The sequence below is a fragment of the Lolium rigidum genome, chromosome 6, assembly GCF_022539505.1.
Source record: "Lolium rigidum isolate FL_2022 chromosome 6, APGP_CSIRO_Lrig_0.1, whole genome shotgun sequence".
In the NCBI taxonomy this organism is placed as follows: domain Eukaryota; kingdom Viridiplantae; phylum Streptophyta; class Magnoliopsida; order Poales; family Poaceae; genus Lolium; species Lolium rigidum.
In genome coordinates this window covers 316,944,378-316,965,661 of record NC_061513.1, presented here as the reverse complement: position 1 = coordinate 316,965,661, position 21,284 = coordinate 316,944,378, and the positions used below count along the sequence as shown (strand labels likewise).

General features: G+C 49.4%; 1 protein-coding gene across 1 annotated transcript in view; it reads right to left on the bottom strand.

Moving 5' to 3' along the window:
- The window catches only part of LOC124664654 (probable carboxylesterase 15), a 48,340-nt gene extending 28,339 nt beyond the window's left edge, over nucleotides 1–20,001 (bottom strand). Inside the window, exons 1-2 of the mRNA XM_047202123.1 lie at nucleotides 19,998–20,001; nucleotides 19,758–19,873 (exon numbers count right to left, since the gene is read on the bottom strand). Of these exons, the coding sequence (XP_047058079.1) occupies nucleotides 19,758–19,873; nucleotides 19,998–20,001 (120 nt within the window). The remainder of the gene's footprint in view (nucleotides 1–19,757; nucleotides 19,874–19,997) is intronic.
- Between the last annotated feature and the right edge of the window lie 1,283 nt (nucleotides 20,002–21,284).

Genomic DNA, 21,284 nt, shown 5'->3' with positions numbered 1-21,284 from the left:
GCCGGCTGACGAAGCGGCTCAAGGAAGCCAGGCAGCCAGCGAACTTCTGGACGTCCTTGAGGCACTGCGGCAGTTCCATCTTCTCCAGGGCACTGATCTTCTCCGGGTTGGCTTCGATCCCTCGCTGAGAGACGAGGTAGCCAAGGAGCTGGCCAGACGGCACGCCGAATGTGCACTTGGCCGGGTTGAGCTTCATCCGAAATCTTCTCAGATTGGTGAAGGTTTCTCTCAGGTCATCAAGGAGGGTAGTCGTCTCCTTGGTCTTTACAACGACATCATCCACATATGCGTGAACGTTTCTGCCGATTTGATCCTGCAAGCATTTTTGCATGCACCTTTGGTAGGTGGCGCTCGCATTTTTCAAGCCGAACGGCATAGTCGTGTAGCAATAAGCCCCGTACGGGGTAATGAACGAAGTCTTTATTTGATCATCCGGATTCAAAGGAATCTGGTGGTAGCCTGAATAGGCATCTAGGAAAGACAACAGTTCACAGCCGGCGATCGAGTCTATGACTTGATCTATGCGCGGCGAGGGGAAGGGATCCTTCGGGCACGCCTTGTTCAGGCTGGTGTAGTCGATACACATGCGCCAGGAGCCGTTCTTCTTCAAGACCAGGACCGGGTTTGCCAACCAGTCCGGGTGCAGCACTTCCATGATGAAGCCGGCTGCCAGCAGCCGGGCGATTTCTTCACCGATGGCCTTCCTTCTTTCTTCGGCGAAGCGCCTGAGAGGCTGCTTCACCGGCTTGGCTTCAGGCCGGACGTGGAGGTGGTGCTCAGCCAACTCCCTCGGCACACCCGGCATGTCTCTTGGAGTCCATGCGAAGATGTCCCGATTCTCACGGAGGAAGCTGGTGAGCTCGCTTTCCTATTTCCTGCTCAAGCCGGCACCGATGGTGACGTACTTGTCCGGCTGCGCCGGGTCCAGCAGGATCTTCTTGGTGTTGTCGGCCGGCTGGAAGTGAGTCGTCCCAGCCGGGTTGCCCTGCAGCCGGCATGTCTGTCTGCGCGGCTTTGGCGAGGGCGACGGCGTCGTGGATGAGCTGCTTCTCGGTGGCGATGACCGGCGTCCGGGCCATCTTGGAGCTCGCGTGGCGCGAGTCCATGGAGCGGCGATAGTCGCCGGCTATGGTGATGACCCCTTTAGGGCCGGGCAGCTTCATCTTCAGGTACCCATAGTGGGGCGCCGCCATGAACTTGGTCGGGGCCGGCCTGCCCAGGAGCGCGTGGTAGGGACTCACGAGGTCCACCACCTCGAACTCGATTCTCTCGGTGCGGAAGTGGTCCGGCTTCCCGAACATCACCTCCAGCGTGATCCGGCCGATCGGCTGGCAGCAGTGGCCAGGCACGATGCCATGGAAGACGGTGGGGGTGGGGCGCAACTCGGCCTCCTGGATGCCCAGCTTGCGGGCGGTGTCGCGGTAGAGGATGTTGATGCTGCTGCCGCCGTTGATGAGGACGCGCGAGAAGCGCACGCTGCGCCGGGTTGTGCCGATGGTGGGGTCGAGGACCATGGCGTAGCTGCCCGGCTTCGGCAGGACAGCCGGTGTGTCGCGGCGATCAAAAGTGATGGCCTGCTCGACCGGTTTAGGTGCTGGGGGACCGGCGGTATGACCGCGTTGACCTCGAGGGAACGGCTCGCTAGCTCGTCTTGTCCTCGGGCTCGGAGGTGAAGATGATGTAGGTAGCATCTTCGGCCAGATATCGGCCGCCATGGTGCACTTGGTTAGCCTCGTGGTGCTCGAGGTTGGCGTTCTCTCGCGCCGGCTTGGCCACCCGGCCCGCCGGCTGGTGGAGGCGGGGGTGGAGGCGGGAGAGGTTCACCGCTTGTCGGCCGCTTCATGAAGTGGCGGTCGCGGGTGGTGTGGTTGGAGGGGTTCTTGCCGCTGTGGTACTTGCACGGCGAGTCGAGCATCTGCTCGAAGGTGTACTTCGGCTTCCACTGCCGGTCTTGCTTCGCGGCGGCTGCCGCCTGCCGCGTTGTCTGCCACGGCGGCCACATGGGCGGAGCCGTACCGGCGGTCCGGCTGGTCGCTGTGACGCTTGCCGCGGTAGTTGTCCCGCCGGCTGCCATGAGAGGCGCCGTCTGCCGGCTTGTGCTCAGCCGACTTGTGGTGGTCCCGCCTGGAGGGAGCCGGCGCTGCGTCAGCCGGTGACTTGCCGGCTTCTTCAGCCAGCGCGTACTTGTCGGCAATGGCCATGAGGGCGGCCATGGACTTGGGCTCGCTGCGGCGCAGCTTGTGCCACAGCATGGTGTTTGGCCGGCAGCCTCCCATGAAGAAGCTGATGGCTTGGATCTCGTGCACACCCTCGCAGGAGTTGCGCATCTCGCACCAGCGCTTCAGGTACGCGCGATCCGTCTCGTCCGGGCCCTTCTTGCACATCTCCAGCTATTGGGGGCGACCCGGCCGGCGGTAGCAGCCGGTGAAGTTGCTGATGAAGGCCGCCTCGAAGTCCAGCCAGCCGTTTATGCTGCCGGCTGGCAAGTTGTTGAGCCATGTGCGGGCGGAGCCGAGCAGCATGAGGGGGGAGTAGCGCACAGCCCAGCGCTTGTTGCCTTTGGCGATGCCGACTGCGGTGGAGTAGTCCTGCAGCCAGTCCTCCGGCTTGGCAGTGCCGTCGTACTTGGGGGTGTCGCGCGGGAGCTGGAAGCCATCGATCATGGGCTCGTTGATGATGCGTGGCCCAAAGCACTTTGGGCCGGCTGGCGCTTCTTCTTCCGCAATGCGGGATTCGACCAGCCGATCGAGGCGGTCTCTGGCGTCGGCGGGCTCGATGCGGGGGCCCAGCCGGTAACGAGTCGGCTGGCGTGTGCCGGCTGCTTCTGGAGCCGGCCGGTGCTGGCGGCGGGGCTCGGAGTCTTGCTCCTGGTTCCGGCTTGGGGGAGGCCGGCTGCGGCTGCTGCCGCTCGGCTGGTGGCTCGGCCGGCCCGAACTTGCGTGCGTGGCCCGGGAGTCACGATGCCGGCTTGGTGCTGGGGAGGCGGACTCGGCCGTGTCCCTGGCGCCTTCCCTGTCGTTGCCTGCAGCACCACGAGCGTGAGAAGCTCTGGGGGCATTGACATACCTGGGGTCGGCCGCCTGCCTGGTGGCTGCGTTGAGCAGCTCAGTCACCCGCTTGGTCTGGCGGCGTAACTCTTCGCCTTCAAGGCGGTTCAGCTCTTCTGCGGCGGCTTGTGCCGCGCGCATGTTCTTGTCGGGGGTGTTGTAGACGGGTAGCTCCGCGGACGGAGCCGGCGAAGGAGCGCCGTCGCGGGCGATCTCGGCGCCAAGGTCGCGGCCCCTGCGGCGGATCTGGCCGGCTCGGCTGGGCTCGTCGCCGCCTGGAGTGAGGCCGTGGGCGCGGTTGTACTCGCGCTGGGTGATCTCCATCTGGCGCTTAGCAGCAGCCAGTTCTTCGGTTTGCTTGAGGAGGAGCTGGCGGTGCGCCTCCAAATCCGCCTCGCTGGTGGTGGGGTCGCCGCCAGGCGTGAGCGGGGTGCTCAGCTTCGCCCGGACTTCGTCCAGCCGCGACGGTGGTGGTGGCGCCTTTGGGCCCGAGCCGGAGGCGTTGGGGTCGACGTTGCGCTCCAGGTTGGGGCCACGGGTGCGCGGGTTCTTGGTGGGGAGCTCCTCGCCAGCCATCATGACTTGCACGACGGCGGGGCTAGCGGTTGCGCTGCTGCCGGCTCGCGGAGGAGGGCTTGCGCAGCGCAGCACCTGCCGCGGGTAGCGCGGCGGTGCGACGGTGGCGACGTAGACGTCGTGGCCGCCGAAGGAGATGATGCTGCCGCCGGCTGGGAAGGGCCGGTCAGCGAAGCAGCCAGCGTTGTCGGCCGACGCGGTCGAGGGAGCCGAATCTCCGGATCAAGCCTCGAAGCGACTCGCTCGCCGGTGGTGATGGTGAGGCCCGTCCGGATGAAGACACCGGCCGAGGACGCTGAAGGCCCCACGGTGGGCGCCAAATGTCATGGTATCGTCACGGCATATGCCATAGGGTGGCTAATCGAAGTGGTTCCTGAGAGATCTCACGGCGGTATCCGGATGCGGGTATGGGGACGAGCGACACGGCGACGTACCCAGGTTCGAGGCCCTCCGATGGAGGTAACACCTCTACTCCTGCTATGAGTGTATATGATGATCACACAATACAATGGTGCTCCTAGAGCTGTGTCCGGCTGCTCCTGGGAGGCTAAGGGAGACGATGGTCTCTCTCAATGGGCAGCGCTAAGGGTGGAGTGAAGTGAGAATGATCGATCGATCCCCTGCACGAGAGGGGGTAGTGCGGCTTATATAGGCGCCGGCATTTTACATATAAGACCCTATAGTCTACTGGCCGGCTTGGCCAGCTTCGGCTTCCGCTCCTTCCCGAGGCGGTGACGTCAGGAGCCGTTGAGGCGTCGTGGCCTGTCCCATCCGGCTGCCAAGGTCAGCGGTATGGAGAGGAGGTGTCCCTGTCGCCGTCAGCCACTGTAGCCAGTACGGCTCGACGTAGACCATGATGGCCTGTCCGGCGCGTGGCACTATTGCTCCACAGTGCCCCGCGCTTTACGGAGGATGAAGTCAGCGTGGACTTTGGGAACCCGGATCACCAACCCGGTTCCTTCTAGTGCAAGGCTCGCCAGCCTCGAGTCGGTCTGAGGTACAAACCCCCAGTCGGATATGGCTTGTAGAAGCCGGCCCAGCTACAGCATTGGTGGCCGTAGCCAGGCCGACTAGGACCTAGAGCCAGCCGGCTTCCGGACCAGCCGGCCACGGCGCCAGCCGGCTGCTCCTCAGCCGGCCTTTGCCGCGAGCCGGCCAGTGGCCAGCCGGCTGCTCCGCGTCCATTGCCCTACCCGGGGTCTTCCCCCCGACACGTGCGGGAGGGAGACGTCGCGGTGGTGATAGGGGCGCCCACCATTGTTGCGCCTCCACCAGCGGCACGTACCACTTGTTGCGGCCCGTCCGTTGCGGAGGAGGATCCTGCACCGCCGCCGCCTGTGGACTAGCGAAGAGATGCGGCTGTGGGGGTGGAGGCGGGAGGCGGGCGCGCAGGGTTCCGCCGCAGCGGAGAGTCCAGGCAACGCCGCTGGCCGAACGAGGAATTAACCTCGTGGTTGTTGCCGGATTTCTTCATCCAGCGGGGCAGCTTCATCGTGGGCGAGATCGTAGCAATGGTGGCGGTGGTAGGAGTTCGGGAGAAGATGCGGGCGCTCCCGTGGCTTATGTGCGCTGGCCATCAATGCCGGCGCAGAAGCTGAGACGGCACGCGCAGCTTCCAGCGCCATCGGCTTCAATGCCGACGCAAGAGTCCACTGCGGCGGCCTTGATGGCAAACGCTGCCGCCGATCAGCCTTCTGCCATCGGGTCACTTCCAGGCGGGGCCGTGGCACGCGCGGCTGGACAAGCGTGCTGTCCGCGCAACGTCTGGACGACGCATCGTTTTCCCAAATTTGGGGCACGGATGGGTCGCGGCTGATGGGTCGGTATGTTTGCGTCCCCCGCTGGAGCATGCGCGAGCTGTCTATCTGTCCACGCGGACCGAAACAGACAGCCCATGATCATTTGAGTCATCCCGCTGGAGATGCCCTTAGCCGGACGGTCCAACGCAAACTGACCCATTTATCCGTAGAAACGTATTTGTGGTTAAATTTTAGCTGCGAATCTGTGCGAACACGGCGCGGAAACAATGAGCGTCCGGGCCCTTACCCTCCGGCACGCATGGCGGTGACTGCGACGCCCGAACCGCTGCCCTCCTTACGAGGTTTGAATCAATGCTCTCCATGCGCAGCCGCATCACTGCCCCTCCCTACATGGCCGCATCGCTGACCAACTGTGGCACCTCCAATGACACGCTTCGGCTTCAGTGGCAGCACCAGTACTGGCAAGCGTCATAGCTTTCACGCCACCATGAATGGCATGCGCGTGGAAAAAGCTAGGCATACATTCATAGAGGCCGCCCTGCCACTGATACGTCTCCGACGTATCGATAATTTCTTATGTTCCATGCCACATTATTGATGATATCTACATGTTTTATACACATTATATGTCATATTTATGCGTTTTCCGGAACTAATCTATTGACGAGATGCCGAAGTGCCGCTTCTCGTTTTCCGCTGTTTTTGGTTTCAGAAATCCTAGTAAGGAAATATTCTCGGAATCGGACGAAATCAACGCCCAGCATCTTAGAATCCCCGGAAGCATCCAGAACACCCGAGAGTCGCCAGGGGGGCCACAGGCCCACCAGATGATAGGGCGGCGCGGCCCAGGCCCTGGCCGCGCCACCCTAGCGTGTCACCGCCTCGTTGACCTTCTGACGCCGCCTCTTCGCCTATTTAAGCCCCCTCGACCTAAAACCTCGAGACGAAAAGCCACGGTACGAGAAACCATCCAGAGCCGCCGCCATCGCGAAGCCAAGATTTGGGGGACAGGAGTCTCTGTTCCGGCACGCCGCCGGGACGGGGAAGTGCCCCCGGAAGGCTCCTCCATCGACACCACCGCCATCTCCATCAACGCTGATGTCTCCCATGAGGAGGGAGTAGTTCTCCATCGAGGCTCGGGGCTGTACCGGCAGCTATGTGGTTAATCTCTCTCCTATGTACTTCAATACAATAATCTCATGAGCTGCCTTACATGATTGAGATTCATATGATGATGCTTGTAATCTAGATGTCGTTATGCTAGTCAAGTGAATTTTACTTATGCGATCTCCGGAGACTCCTTGTCCCACGTGTGTAAAGGTGACAGTGTGTGCACCGTGTGGGTCTCTTAGGCTATATTTCACAGAATACTTATTCACTGTTATGAATGGCATAGTGAAGTGCTTATTTATATCTCTTTATGATTGCAACGTGTTTTGTATCACAATTTATCTGTGTGCTACTCTAGTGATGTTATTAAAGTAGTTTTATTCCTCCTGCACGGTGTAATGGTGACAGTGTGTGCATCCGTGTTAGTACTTGGCGTAGGCTATGATTGTGATCTCTTGTAGATTACAAAGTTAACTATTGCTATGATGGTATTGATGTGATCTATTCCTCCTACATAGCGTGAAGGTGACAGTGTGCATGCTATGTTAGTACTTGGTTTAGTTGTGTTGATCTTTCATGCACTCTAAGGTTATTTAAATATGAACCTTGAATTGTGGAGCTTGTTAACTCCGGCATTGAGGGTTCGTTTAATCCTACGCAATGGTGTTCATCATCCAACAAGAGAGTGTAGAGTATGCATTTATCTATTCTGTTATGTAATCAATGTTGAGAGTGTCCACTAGTGAAAGTGTAATCCCTAGGCCTTGTTCCTAGATACTGCTATCGCTGCTTGTTTACTGTTTTACTACTGTTGCGTTACTACTGCTTGTTTACTCTCCTGGGCAAAGCACTTTTCTGGTGCCGTTGCTACTACTTATTCATACCACCTGTATTTCACTATCTCTTCGCCGAACTAGTGCACCTATTAGGTGTGTTGGGGACACAAGAGACTTCTTGCTTTGTGGTTGCAGGGTTGCATGAGAGGGATATCTTTGACCTCTTCCTCCCTGAGTTCGATAAACCTTGGGTGATCCACTTAAGGGAAAACTTACTGCTGTTCTACAAACCTCTGCTCTTGGAGGCCCAACACTGTCTACAGGAAAAGGAGGGGGCGTAGACATCAAGCTATTTTCTGGCGCCGTTGCCGGGGAGGAAAGGTAAAAGGTACTCACACTACGGATCTCGGCTACTAAGCTATTTTCGCCGTTGTAAGTACTCGAAGCTATTTCCTTTAGATCCTGCAATTGCATCTTTTTGTTTCTTGTTTACACTAGTTAGGCATAATGGACAACAATGAGCTTCTTATTCTATTTCCTGATTTAAGACATGGATGGTTTGATGCGAAAATTAAAAAACCTATGGAACATATTAGTATGAATGCTTTGAACACCATTGTTGCTAATGATATGGAAAATTCTAAGCTTGGGGAAGCTGGCTTTGATGAGCATGATATTTTTAGTCCCCCAAGAATTGAGGAGAAAATTTACTTTGATGATACTTTGCCTCCTATTTATGATGATTATAATGATAGTAGTCTTTTGTTACCACCTGTTATGGAGGATGAATTTGATTATGATTACAATATGCCTCCTATATTTGATGATGAGAATAATAATGATAGCTACTTTGTTGAATTTGCTCCCACTAGTACTAATAAAATTGATTATGCTTATGTGGAGAGTAATAATTTTATGCATGAGACTCATGATAAGAATGCTTTATGTGATGGTTATATTGTTGAGTTTTCTCATGACACTACTGAAAGTTATTATGAGAGAGGAAAATATGGTGGTAGAAATTTTCATGTTACTAAAACACCTCTCTATATGCTTAAAATCTTGAAGTTGAGCTTGTCTAGTTTTTCTATGCTTGTTGCATTATGCTTCTTGAATTTGTTTATTTACAAGATTCCTTTGCATAGGAAGCATGTTAGACTTAAATGTGTTTTGAATTTGCCTCTTGATGCTCTCTTTTGCTTCAACTACTATTTCTTGCGAGTGCATCATTAAAACTGCTGAGCCCATCTTAATGGCTATAAAGAAAGAACTTCTTGGGAGATATCCCATGTGTTTATTTTGCTACAGTAATTTTGTTTTATATTTGTGTCTTGGAAGTTGTTACTACTGTAGCAACCTCTCCTTATCTTAGTTTTGTTGAATTGTTGTGCCAAGTAAAGTCGTTGATAGCAAGGTTGATACTAGATTTGGATTACTGCGCAGAAACAGATTTCTTTGCTGTCACGAATCTGGGAAAAATTCTCTGTAGGTAACTCAGAAAATTATGCCAATTTACGTGAGTGATCCTCAGATATGTACGCAACTTTCATTCAATTTGAGCATTTTCATTTGAGCAAGTCTGGTGCCCCTTTAAAATTCGTCTTTACGGACTGTTCTGTTTTGACAGATTCTGCCTTTTATTTCGCATTGCTTCTTTTGCTATGTTGGATGGATTTCTTTGTTCCATTGACTTCCAGTAGCTTTGAGCAATGTCCAGAAGTGTTGAGAATGATTGTGTCACCTCTGAACATGTGGATTTTTGATTATGCACTAACCCTCTAATGAGTTGTTTTGAGTTTGGTGTGAAGGAAGTTTTCAAGGGTCAAGAGAGGAGGATGATATACTACGATCAAGAAGAGTGAAAAGTCTAAGCTTGGGGATGCCCCGGTGGTTCATCCCTGCATATTTCAAGAAGACTCAAGCATCTAAGCTTGGGGATGCCCAAGGCATCCCCTTCTTCATCGACAACATTATCGAGGTTCCTCCCCCGAAACTATATTTTTATTCCATCACAGCTTATGTGCTTTGCTTGGAGCGTCGGTTTGTTTTTGTTTTTGTTTTGTTTGAATAAAATGGATCCTAGCATTCTTTGTGTGGGAGAGAGACACGCTCCGCTGTTGCATATGGACAAGTATGTCCTTAGTTTCTACTCATAGTATTCATGGCGAAGTTTCTTCTTCGTTAAATTGTTATATGGTTGGAATTGGAAAATGATACATGTAGTAATTGCTATAATGTCTTGGATAATGTGATACTTGGCAATTGTTGTGCTCATGTTTAAGCTCTTGCATCATATGCTTTGCACCCATTAATGAAGAAATACATAGAGCATGTTAAAATTTGGTTTCCATAATTGGTCTCTCTAAGGTCTAGATAATTTCTAGTATTGAGTTTGAACAACAAGGAAGACGGTGTAGAGTCTTATAATGTTTACAATATGTCTTTTATGTAAGTTTTGCTGCACCGCTTCATCCTTGTGTTTGTTTCAAATAGCCTTGCTAGCCTAAACCTTGTATCGAGAGGGAATACTTCTCATGCATCCAAATACTTGAGCCAACCACTATGCCATTTGTGTCCACCATACTGATACGTCTCCGACGTATCGATAATTTCTTATGTTCCATGCCACATTATTGATGTTATCTACATGTTTTATGCACACTTTATGTCATATTCGTGCATTTTCTGGAACTAACCTATTAACAAGATGCCGAAGTGCCAGTTGCTGTTTTCTGCTGTTTTTGGTTTCAGAAATCCTAGTAACGAAATATTCTCGGAATTGGACGAAATCAACGCCCAGGGTCCTATTTTGCCACGAAGCTTCCAGAAGTCCGAAGAGGAGATGAAGAGGGGCCACGAGGGGGCCACACCCTAGGGCGGCGTGGCCCCCCCCTTGGCCGCGCGGCCCTGTGGTGTGGGGCCCTCGTGCCGCCTCCTGACCTGCCCTTCCACCTACTTAAAGCCTCCGTCGCGAAACCCCCAGTACCGAGAGCCACGATACGGAAAACCTTCCAGAGACGCCGCCGCCGCCGATCCCATCTCGGGGGATCCAGGAGATCGCCTCCGGCACCCTGCCGGAGAGGGGAATCATCTCCCGGAGGACTCTACGCCGCCATGGTCGCCTCCGGAGTGATGAGTGAGTAGTCTACCCCTGGACTATGGGTCCATAGCAGTAGCTAGATGGTTGTCTTCTCCCCATTGTGCTTCATTGTCGGATCTTGTGAGCTGCCTAACATGATCAAGATCATCTATCTGTAATTCTATATGTTGCGTTTGTTGGGATCCGATGAATAGAGAATACTTGTTATGTTGATTATCAAAGTTATATCTATGTGTTGTTTATGATCTTGCATGCTCTCCATTACTAGTAGATGCTCTGGCCAAGTAGATGCTTGTAACTCCAAGAGGGAGTATTTATGCTCGATAGTGGGTTCATGCCGGCATTGACACCTGGGACAGTGACAGAGAGTTCTAAGGTTGTGTTGTGCTGTTGCCACTAGGGATAAAACATTGATGCTATGTCTAAGGATGTAGTTGTTGATTACATTACGCACCATACTTAATGCAATTGTCTGTTGCTTTGCAACTTAATACTGGAGGGGGTTCGGATGATAACCTCGAAGGTGGACTTTTTAGGCATAGATGCAGTTGGATAGCGGTCTATGTACTTTGTCGTAACGCCCAATTAAATCTCACTATACTCATCATGATATGTATGTGCATGGTCATGCCCTCTTTATTTGTCAATTGCCCAACTGTAATTTGTTCACCCAACATGCTGTTTGTCTTATGGGAGAGACACCTCTAGTGAACCGTGGACCCCGGTCCAATTCTCTTTACTGAAATACAATCTACTGCAATACTTGTTCTACTGTTTTCTCGCAAACAATCATCTTCCACACAATACGGTTAATCCTTTGTTACAGCAAGCCGGTGAGATTGACAACCTCACTGTTTCGTTGGGGCAAAGTACTTTGGTTGTGTTGTGCAGGTTCCACGTTGGCGCCGGAATCCCCGGTGTTGCGCCGCACTACATCCCGCCGCCATCAACCTTCAACGTGCTTCTTGGCTCCTCCTGGTTCGATAAACCTTGGTTTCTTTCTGAGGGAAAACTTGCTGCTGTGCGCATCATACCTTCCTCTTGGGGTTCCCAACGAACGTGTGAGTTACACGCCATCACATACCTACCTACTACATGGTATTTCTCCGTGTCATTCCAAAGTAAATTGCTTGAGTGCTACCTTTAAATTTCCATTCTTCGCCTTTACAATATATAGCTCATGGGACAAATAGCTTAAAAACTATTGTGGTATTGAATATGTACTTATGCATTTTATCTCTTATTAAGTTGCTCGTTGTGCGATAACCATGTTCCTGGGGACGCCATCAACTACTTTTTGTTGAATTTCATGTGAGTTGCTATGCATGTTCGTCTTGTCTGAAGTAAGAGCGATCTACCACCTTATGGTTAGAGCGTGCATATTGTTAGAGAAGAACATTGGGCCGCTAACTAAAGCCATGATCCATGGTGGAAGTTTCAGTCTTGGACATATATCCTCAATCTCATATGAGAAAAATAATTGTTGCTACATGCTTATGCATAAAAGAGGAGTCCATTATCTCGTTGTCTATGTTGTCCCGGTATGGATGTCTAAGTTGAGAATAATCAATAGCGAGAAATCCAATGCGAGCTTTCTCCTTAGACCTTTGTACAGGCGGCATAGAGGTACCCCATTGTGACACTTGGTTAAAACATGTGCATTGCGATGATCCCGGTAGTCCAAGCTAATTAGGACAAGGTGCGGGCACTATTAGTATACTACGCATGAGGCTTGCAACTTGTAAGATATAATTTACATGATACATATGTTTTATTACTACCGTTGACAAAATTGTTTCTTGTTTTCAAAATCAAAGCTCTAGCACAAATATAGCAATCGATGATTTCCTCTTTGAAGGACCTTTCTTTTACTTTTATGTTGAGTCAGTTCACCTATTTCTCTCCACCTCAAGAAGCAAACACTTGTGTGAACTGTGCATTGATTCCTACATATTTGCATATTGCATTTGTTATATTACTCTATGTTGACAATATCCATGAGATATATATGTTACAAGTTGAAAGCAACCGCTGAAACTTAATCTTCCATTGTGTTGCTTCAATACCTTTACTTTGAATTATTGCTTTATGAGTTAACTCTTATGCAAGACTTATTGATGCTTGTCTTGAAGTACTATTCATGAAAAGTCATTGCTTTATGATTCATTTGTTTACTCATGTCATTACCATTGTTTGGATTGCTGCATTCATTACATGTGTTTACAATAGTATGATCAAGTTTATGATGGCATGTCACTCCAGAAATTATCTTTGTTATCGTTTACCTGCTCGGGACGAGCAGGAACTAAGCTTGGGGATGCTGATACGTCTCCGACGTATCGATAATTTCTTATGTTCCATGCCACATTATTGATGATATCTACATGTTTTATACACATTATATGTCATATTTATGCGTTTTCCGGAACTAACCTATTGACGAGATGCCGACGTGCCAGTTCCTGTTTTCTGCTGTTTTTGGTTTCAGAAATCCTAGTAAGGAAATATTCTCGGAATCGGACGAAATCAACGCCCAGCATCTTAGAATCCCCGGAAGCATCCAGAACACCCGAGAGTCGCCAGAGGGGGGCCACAGGCCCACCAGATGATAGGGCGGCGCGGCCCAGGCCCTGGCCGCGCCACCCTAGCGTGTCACCGCCTCGTTGACCTTCTGACGCCGCCTCTTCGCCTATTTAAGCCCCCTCGGCCTAAAACCTCGAGACGAAAAGCCACGGTACGAGAAACCATCCAGAGCCACCGCCATCGCGAAGCCAAGATCTGGGGGACAGGAGTCTCTGTTCCGGCACGCCGCCGGGACGGGGAAGTGCCCCCGGAAGGCTCCTCCATCGACACCACCGCCATCTCCATCAACGCTGCTGTCTCCCATGAGGAGGGAGTAGTTCTCCATCGAGGCTCGGGGCTGTACCGGTAGCTATGTGGTTAATCTCTCTCCTATGTACTTCAATACAATAATCTCATGAGCTGCCTTACATGATTGAGATTCATATGATGATGCTTGTAATCTAGATGTCGTTATGCTAGTCAAGTGAATTTTACTTATGTGATCTCCGGAGACTCCTTGTCCCACGTGTGTAAAGGTGACAGTGTGTGCACCGTGTGGGTCTCTTAGGCTATATTTCACAGAATACTTATTCACTATTATGAATGGCATAGTGAAGTGCTTATTTATATCTCTTTATGATTGCAACGTGTTTTGTATCACAATTTATCGGTGTGCTACTCTAGTGATGTTATTAAAGTAGTTTTATTCCTCCTGCACGGTGTAATGGTGACAGTGTGTGCATCCGTGTTAGTACTTGGCGTAGGCTATGACTGTGATCTCTTGTAGATTACGAAGTTAACTATTGCTATGATGGTATTGATGTGATCTATTCCTCCTACATAGCGTGAAGGTGACAGTGTGCATGCTATGTTAGTACTTGGTTTAGTCGTGTTGATCTTTCATGCACTCTAAGGTTATTTAAATATGAACATTGAATTGTGGAGCTTGTTAACTCCGGCATTGAGGGTTCGTGTAATCCTACGCAATGGTGTTCATCATCCAACAAGAGAGTGTAGAGTATGCATTTATCTATTCTGTTATGTGATCAATGTTGAGAGTGTCCACTAGTGAAAGTGTAATCCCTAGGCCTTGTTCCTAGATACTGCTATCGCTGCTTATTTACTGTTTTACTACTGCTGCGTTACTACTGCTTGTTTACTGTCCTGGGCAAAGCACTTTTCTGGTGCCGTTGCTACTACTTATTCATACCACCTGTATTTCACTATCTCTTCGCCGAACTAGTGCACCTATTAGGTGTGTTGGGGACACAAGAGACTTCTTGCTTTGTGGTTGCAGGGTTGCATGAGAGGGATATCTTTGACCTCTTCCTCCCTGAGTTCGATAAACCTTGGGTGATCCACTTAAGGGAAAACTTGCTGCTGTTCTACAAACCTCTGCTCTTGGAGGCCCAACACTGTCTACAGGAAAAGGAGGGGGCGTAGACATCACCACTTTTTAAGGACGTCAGCATTTGCCAAGATCTCCACAACAGCCAGCGCGACCATGACCATGGGAAAGGGATGGCCATGGAGGAAGCCAAAACATGACCCCGAGGCTAGGTCGCTGGTGGCGAAGAAGAAGACAATGAAGAAGCAGTGTATCTGTGTGTCCGTCTCCATCTAAGTGGCATGTGCCATATACTGCGAGCGCACGCCATGAGCTCTCGGGTGGACCGACGTCCACCTCCCCCTTAACTGGCAGCTTAGCCACCAGAGGGTTCCCATGTTGCCGATGCCACGGCAGGGATGGGAGCAGCGGTAGGAGATTACCCGACGTAAGGCCCTTGTATTCCTAGATGATGACTGCAAGTGCACAATTTATTTATAGCTAGTTTCGAAGTAAGAGTACCGAACCACGAAGAACTAGATTGCAAAAAGGCTTAATGCTACTAATTAGCAATATTAGATTACTTATGCAAAGTCTACTAATGCAAGCAACAGTTCTCTTGACTGTGTTTGTATTTGAGTAAACTATAAATGCTAGAGAACTAGAGATTCCAACCTACGGGCTGGATAAGGAATGTTTTAAGATAAAACTGCAATAGGCTAAAGTGTTATCGAGAAATGTGGATACACAACTAGCAACGTATTAATCATAATTAGGATAATTTATCCCTTCCTTCATGTGTATGCATGGGGTGGAGCTTCATAATTGGATGACAAGAGATCAGCCATGAATCATCACCCCTCATAACCAACATAGCTATTAATAGTCGGCCCGTTCAATCCGACAATAATTAAGGGTTTTCCCGTGGTTATGGATAGGTTTAGTGAGTCTCCTCATACCCTTTGGATAGGTAAAATGAAGATCCAATGCGATATGTCACTTAGCACCTTCAACAACACCCTCTACCCAAGAGTAGTTCCCTCTATCGCTCCGAAGACATCTTGCGTGGTCGACTTCACACAAGATCAAGAGAGACAACTAATACATAATATCATAAATTAAGGAATGAATCATCTTTATTTCATATCATAATATTGTAGGGTTTTTTCATCTCCCCAAGAATAGGGAAAACTACTCACTCATAGAGGTAATCAACATCATCATAATAATATGCATGAAACACAAATGGATGGCTGAATACTTGTGCAAATCCACAATGAGATCTAGGGATTACAATAAGAATGGAGGTAAATGAATGTAGACGTTGATGTCGATGGTGATGATGATAATGGTGATGATAAAGATGATGCTTGAACCTCCAAGGATCTTCATAGTTGCACATATCAACGCCCTCCCCTAGTTCACACTCTGGATCCCTCCCGAAGGTCAGGTCTTCGCGAGTTTTGGTGCTTCTGTGTGTTCTATCTCAGATCCGTTTGCAGGGGGCGAAGGCATTTGACGACGCGGATCCAGCACCTGATACGGGCGCTGATACGGGAGGGTTGTGCATGTATCATTGCTTGTTAAATTCCCTGGCTCTTGTCTCTTCGATGGCATTTTACCAAGATACATGAACAAATATTCAGAACACTTAATAGTTTTAAAAGGTGTTTCCATCGCTCCTTAAGTTTTTAGGATCCTCATGTAATAGGCATAGAAGGATGCGTACAAGCGCAATAAAATACGAAAATCCTAATACAACTAGTGCGAAAAAATATTTGGTAAAAATGCTGACTTATCAACATCCCTAAGCTTAGACTCCTGGTCGCCGTGAACAAGATCATCATATTTATGAAGCGCGAGTCAATAAAATAAATGAGGCAGTGCATCAATTGGCCAACAATAAAAGATACAGAACCATCTGGGTTATATCACACTTATACATATCAAATGACATAAAAGGCTTCCACACCTCAATACCAATTGTTTATAAGAAGATCAATTTGTAACTTAATCTAGAACATTTTTAGTTCAACCGAATGAGTTTTGCTAGGCGATCTCAAACATGTTTATGACTTCGTACATCCGTATGAGTTTAGAGTTTGAAGCTATCCTTTTCAAGTCCTCTCATGGCCATGCATAGTTCTATTTGATCATCTTCAGGAGGTTCTGCCGCTGAAGTCATTGAGATATGATGACTTGGCTGATATTTGTTTAGAATTTCAGACACAACCTTTCTAATACTCTCATGAGAGGAGGGATTTTTTTTTCATATATGAATTTGTGCTGAAAATTGGGTGTTTTTTGAGATAAACAGAAAATTCGTCGCGATAAATTAACATGATGACATAATTCCCCGCTCTTCCTCCCGTGCGCTCCCTCTCGGGGCAACACTGGATGACCCCGAACCCTAGCCACCACTAGGCCATCCCAACAAACCCCCTCCCCCTGGACACCGACGCCGGCGGCCACCGGCTATGGCAGGGCCGCTCTTATCCTCCTCCTCTAGTGCATCCTTGTTCCTGTGTCTTCCTCCCAACCCTGCTTCATCCAACTCTTCCATGATGGTGTGTGTCCGTCTCCACTAGCTTCACGATGTTCCCTCGACCCGGTGGCGAGCAGTGATCCACGTGCAAGGTGCTCGTACCGGCTTCCTATGGCGCGAGCAGCTCCATGCGGCTCCAACTTGCCCATGTTTTTCGAGCTCTTCTTCACCGTGGCACCTCCCTGCTCGGGTGTGGGGAGGAAATCAGCCTACTTTGGCTGGCCGGTGTTGTGGCTCATGCCAGATCCATTGAGTGCCTTTCATTTCTCCGATGGTCCTGCTCCCATGCCTCAGATATTTCTTGTTGGGTATTGTGTGCCATGGAGCTCGAAAGGCGCTCAGCTAGGGTGGTTTTCGTCGACTAGGGAATCTTTAGGAGTGTCTCTCGCGGTGGTTGGGGCTGCCGGCTTCGTGAAGGTGGACATTCGTCTTTGGCGGCGGCCAAGCTAGGTAGCAAATAAATATGGTACTTTGAGGCGGCGGCCCTGAGCGGTGGGTGTGGTGGCGTCCTGGCGGCATGCTCCTTTGTACGTGGTATTGGTCGTCTTCACCGACTGCGTAGGTGGTGAGGTCTTCGACATGCTCGGTCATGTTTGGAAGCTTCTGCTCTCCTTCAGATCCAGGTGAAAGCCTTGCCAGGTGGTGACTGTGCCGATGATGATGATGCTTTCGGGCATTGTTTCCCTCTTGAGAGCGTCGTCGAGGGTCCAGGTCACTCTGCCATGGGGCTCCGGGTGAAAACCTTGGTCCGCACTCTAGACCGGGCGACGACGATGTTTATGCACCGCGTCCCTTCTTGAAGGTGTTGACTTTGGAGCCCCTCTCGATGTTGTCTCGGCTCAGGTGGGTTTTGGTTATGTTTTTTATCTCCATCGTCTGGCAACCTTGGTGTCTACTCTACATCCGTGCTCTAGGGTTAGTTCTCATACCTTCGACGTTACGGTGCTCTTCGAGCCAGAGCAAGGGGGGGCAGGGGCCCTCTTCGAATATGGAGGCGGATGGTGCTTTGTCGAAAGGATTCCAGTAAAGTTGGAGACGTGTGGCCATCCGCAGCGATTCGGTTGCTCCGTCATCAAGATCATGTACTCACCTCCGGTCGACGATCGTCTCGGGTTCCGGCTGACTGTCTTGAAGCTTCATCAAGCGGCCTGTATTGTTCTTCTTTATGTTTGCTTGTTGTTCCTTTTCTTATTAGCTGATTTCCTCAGCACTTGTAAGCTGATTCATCCGCGCTGCCGTGATGAATCAAAAGTTTCTGGTAATATTACTGCTCTACTCGTTTTATTTTGAGAACCACGAAAATGTTTCAGTATCTGGATATCTATGTAAAACTGAAACAAGCAGCAAAACAAAGCATCAGTAGATCACGACCGCTCAGTCGGTGTGACCAGTGTACACGAATCGTGTGAGGACTCACCTCATCGTCTCGGGTTACGGCTTACTTTGTCTTGAAGCTTCATCAGGCGGCGTGTATTGTTCTTCTTTATGTTCGCTTGTTATTCCTTTTCTTCATCTGCTCTGCCGTGATGAATCAAAAGTTTCTGCCAATGTTACTGCTCTACGTCTGCTTTGCAAGTCTATGGTGTAGAGGATTAGGCAGATCTCTTTTATAGACCACTATCCACTCAGGCATTTCAGGAGCTTCAGAGTTTACAGAGTCTGATGCAAGATAATCAATTGTCAGTGACAAAAGATGAATGGCGCTATTGTTGGGTGAGAGTTACTCTGCAAAGCAGTTTTATGATCATATCCATGCTCATCTAGTTGTATCTTAGGTTTAGACATGGCTTTGGAAGTCTTGTTGTGTGATGAAAACAAATGTGTTTGCTTGGTTGTTATTGGTTGATAGATTGAACACCAGAGATCTTTTAAGGAGGAGACATTGAAATGTTTTTGAGGATACTACTTTTGTGCTTGGCCCATCTAGGGTTTATGAGGATAGGATCCATTTGTTCTTTCACTATAACTTCAGTGCAAGAATTTGGACCTATTCACAGATTGAATGGTAACAACATGATGATTTACAGGTGGTGTTGAGTGAGGCCAAGAGAAGTTTTCGACGACCTTTTTACATGGAGGTTCTAATTACAGCCTGCTAGAATACTGGGCTTATCACAAATGGAAGAATTTTTAGACAGGGGAATATATCATTTGCTAGATGGAAGACCAAATTTGTACATGATGGCTGCAGTATAGAATTAAGGCCAAGCATAAGGATAGCCTTCTTAATTGACTTAAGTCCCTACCTTAGAGACTTTTCTTGTTTTCTAGTCTTTTTAGTTGATAGTTTCTTTTCTTGTACATAAACCTTTTTTATTAAATTAATAAAATTTTGCTGTGGGCTTTTTGCTTCACAGTCTTGCTTCAAAAAAAAAAAAACGTTACTGCTCTACTCGTTTTATTTTGAGAACGACGAAAATGTTTCAGTAGCTAGATATCTATGTAAAACTGAAATAAGCAGCAACACAAAGCATCAGTGTAGATCACAAGACATGACCGTTCAGTCGCTGTGACCTGTGTACACGAATCGTGTGAGGACTCGCATCAACTCATTGGCCGCCTCGCCGAACGGCTGGAGGACGGAGAAACCGTGCTGCTCTCCCTCGAACTCGACGACTTCCACGGTCTTCCCCATGTCCTTCAGCCTCGCCGCGTAACCGCGCACGTGGTCGCGGAGCACGTCGCTCCCCGGCACCACCACAAGCGCCGGCGGGAGGTCCACCGCCGTGAGGCTGGGGCTGTCCGCGCCGAGCGGGTTGGCCACGGGGTGGTCCCTGCTCGCCCCCACCGGCAGCGACATGTGCCAGAGCTGGTCGGACGCCTCGACGGTCAGGGACACGTCCGCCGGCGCCGGCCGTGCGCTCGGCGCTGCCAAAGAACGCGGAGAGGAGGACGTACCCGACGACGCGTACCGGGCTGACCGCGAGCTGCGCGGGAGCGAGCTGGACGGCGATGTGGTGTGCCAGGTTGGCGCCGGCTGATACACCGGAGATGAACGTCCGTGCGAAGTCGGCCGACTCCGCGAGCCACGGATCGGCGCCGCCACCGGCCTTGCCGCGCAGCCAGGAGGCTTGGGCCGAAGCGTAGGGGGTGCGGGGGGTGGCAGGCCCCCGCGGTACGGTACGGATCGTTAGTACCGCCTATATATATATCTTGTAAGCCGCCGGCTAGACTTTATCAGATTATAAGATAACCCATAGCGTTTGTAGACATTCTCCGATATAGTGAAGTTTTGCTGGCTGGCGCCCGTGGTTTTTCCCCTTCTGTGTTGGAAGGGGTTTTCCACGTTAAATCTTGTGTCTTCGCTGCGTTTTCCTTTATCATTCTTCGTTATTTGCTTGTCGCTTTTGTAACAGGATTGACAACAACTCTTCTCCTCCGGTGCATCGATAGTTGACAAAAAAAATCCCTAGCCCACCGGTCCAACGGCAAACTAATCAGGCTATTAGAGCATCTCCAGCAGGCTTTTAAATTAGAAAAAAGTTTCAGAACAAATGTCTAAAGTAGATGGTGATTGATAGAGCAATTCTTGCTCGTAATTTCCCATGGTCTGTTGGATAGTCGGTGCGAGGCCAGAAATTGAAACACATCGATTCGGCGACGCATTTCGGACATGTAAAATGGTTGTACGCGTCTGTTTCCGTCAGGTAGCGGACACGAATTTTATCATTTTTAATGGTGCGTCCATTTACGCTGGGATGCCTCCAGTTGATGTTTTCATGGGCCAGAAGACAGCTATGAGACTTACCGCGGAAGAGTAACAAGAAGATGTAAAACTTGAAACCACGCAGATACACACCAATGCTATCTTATTATGTTGTAGTATATTATGATAAGAAGCAAATTTGGTACATATGAGCACTAATGCTCATGGTTTTAAAAATATTTAAAATTGTATTTTGCGTTTAAAAAATCATAAAAATTATTTCATGAATACATACACATGTCCTGAATACTCGTGTGAAGTTTTAGTAGAAATTATGTTGTATTTTAAGGTAGAGCAAAAAAAACAAATTTGTGGCTGTGTATATGAGCATATATTTTGTATAGCTCAAAATACAACAGATTTTTCTCCAAATTTTTTAACATACCTTCGGAATGTTTATATGTATGTGCATTTTTTTAATTCAAGAAATATAATTTTTAAAACTCAGGAACACTGGTGCTCATGTGCCAAATACACCTTCCGTTCCTAATACATTTTAAAATTTCATAGTGAGTTAGAAATTATATATGTGCATTGAGAAATGAAACTTTCCATCCTTGATATATTTTAAAATTTTATAGTGTGTTAAAAATTATATACGTGGATTGAGAAATGGAATTTAACACATGGGCGTTTGTAATATTATTTGTTTAGAATTACAGAAACGACCTTTCTACAACTGTTAACAAAGAAAGGATGTATTGTTACATAGGAATGGTACTCGCTGCCGTGATGAATGAAAAGTTTCTACCAATATTTCAGGGAAAATTGAAAC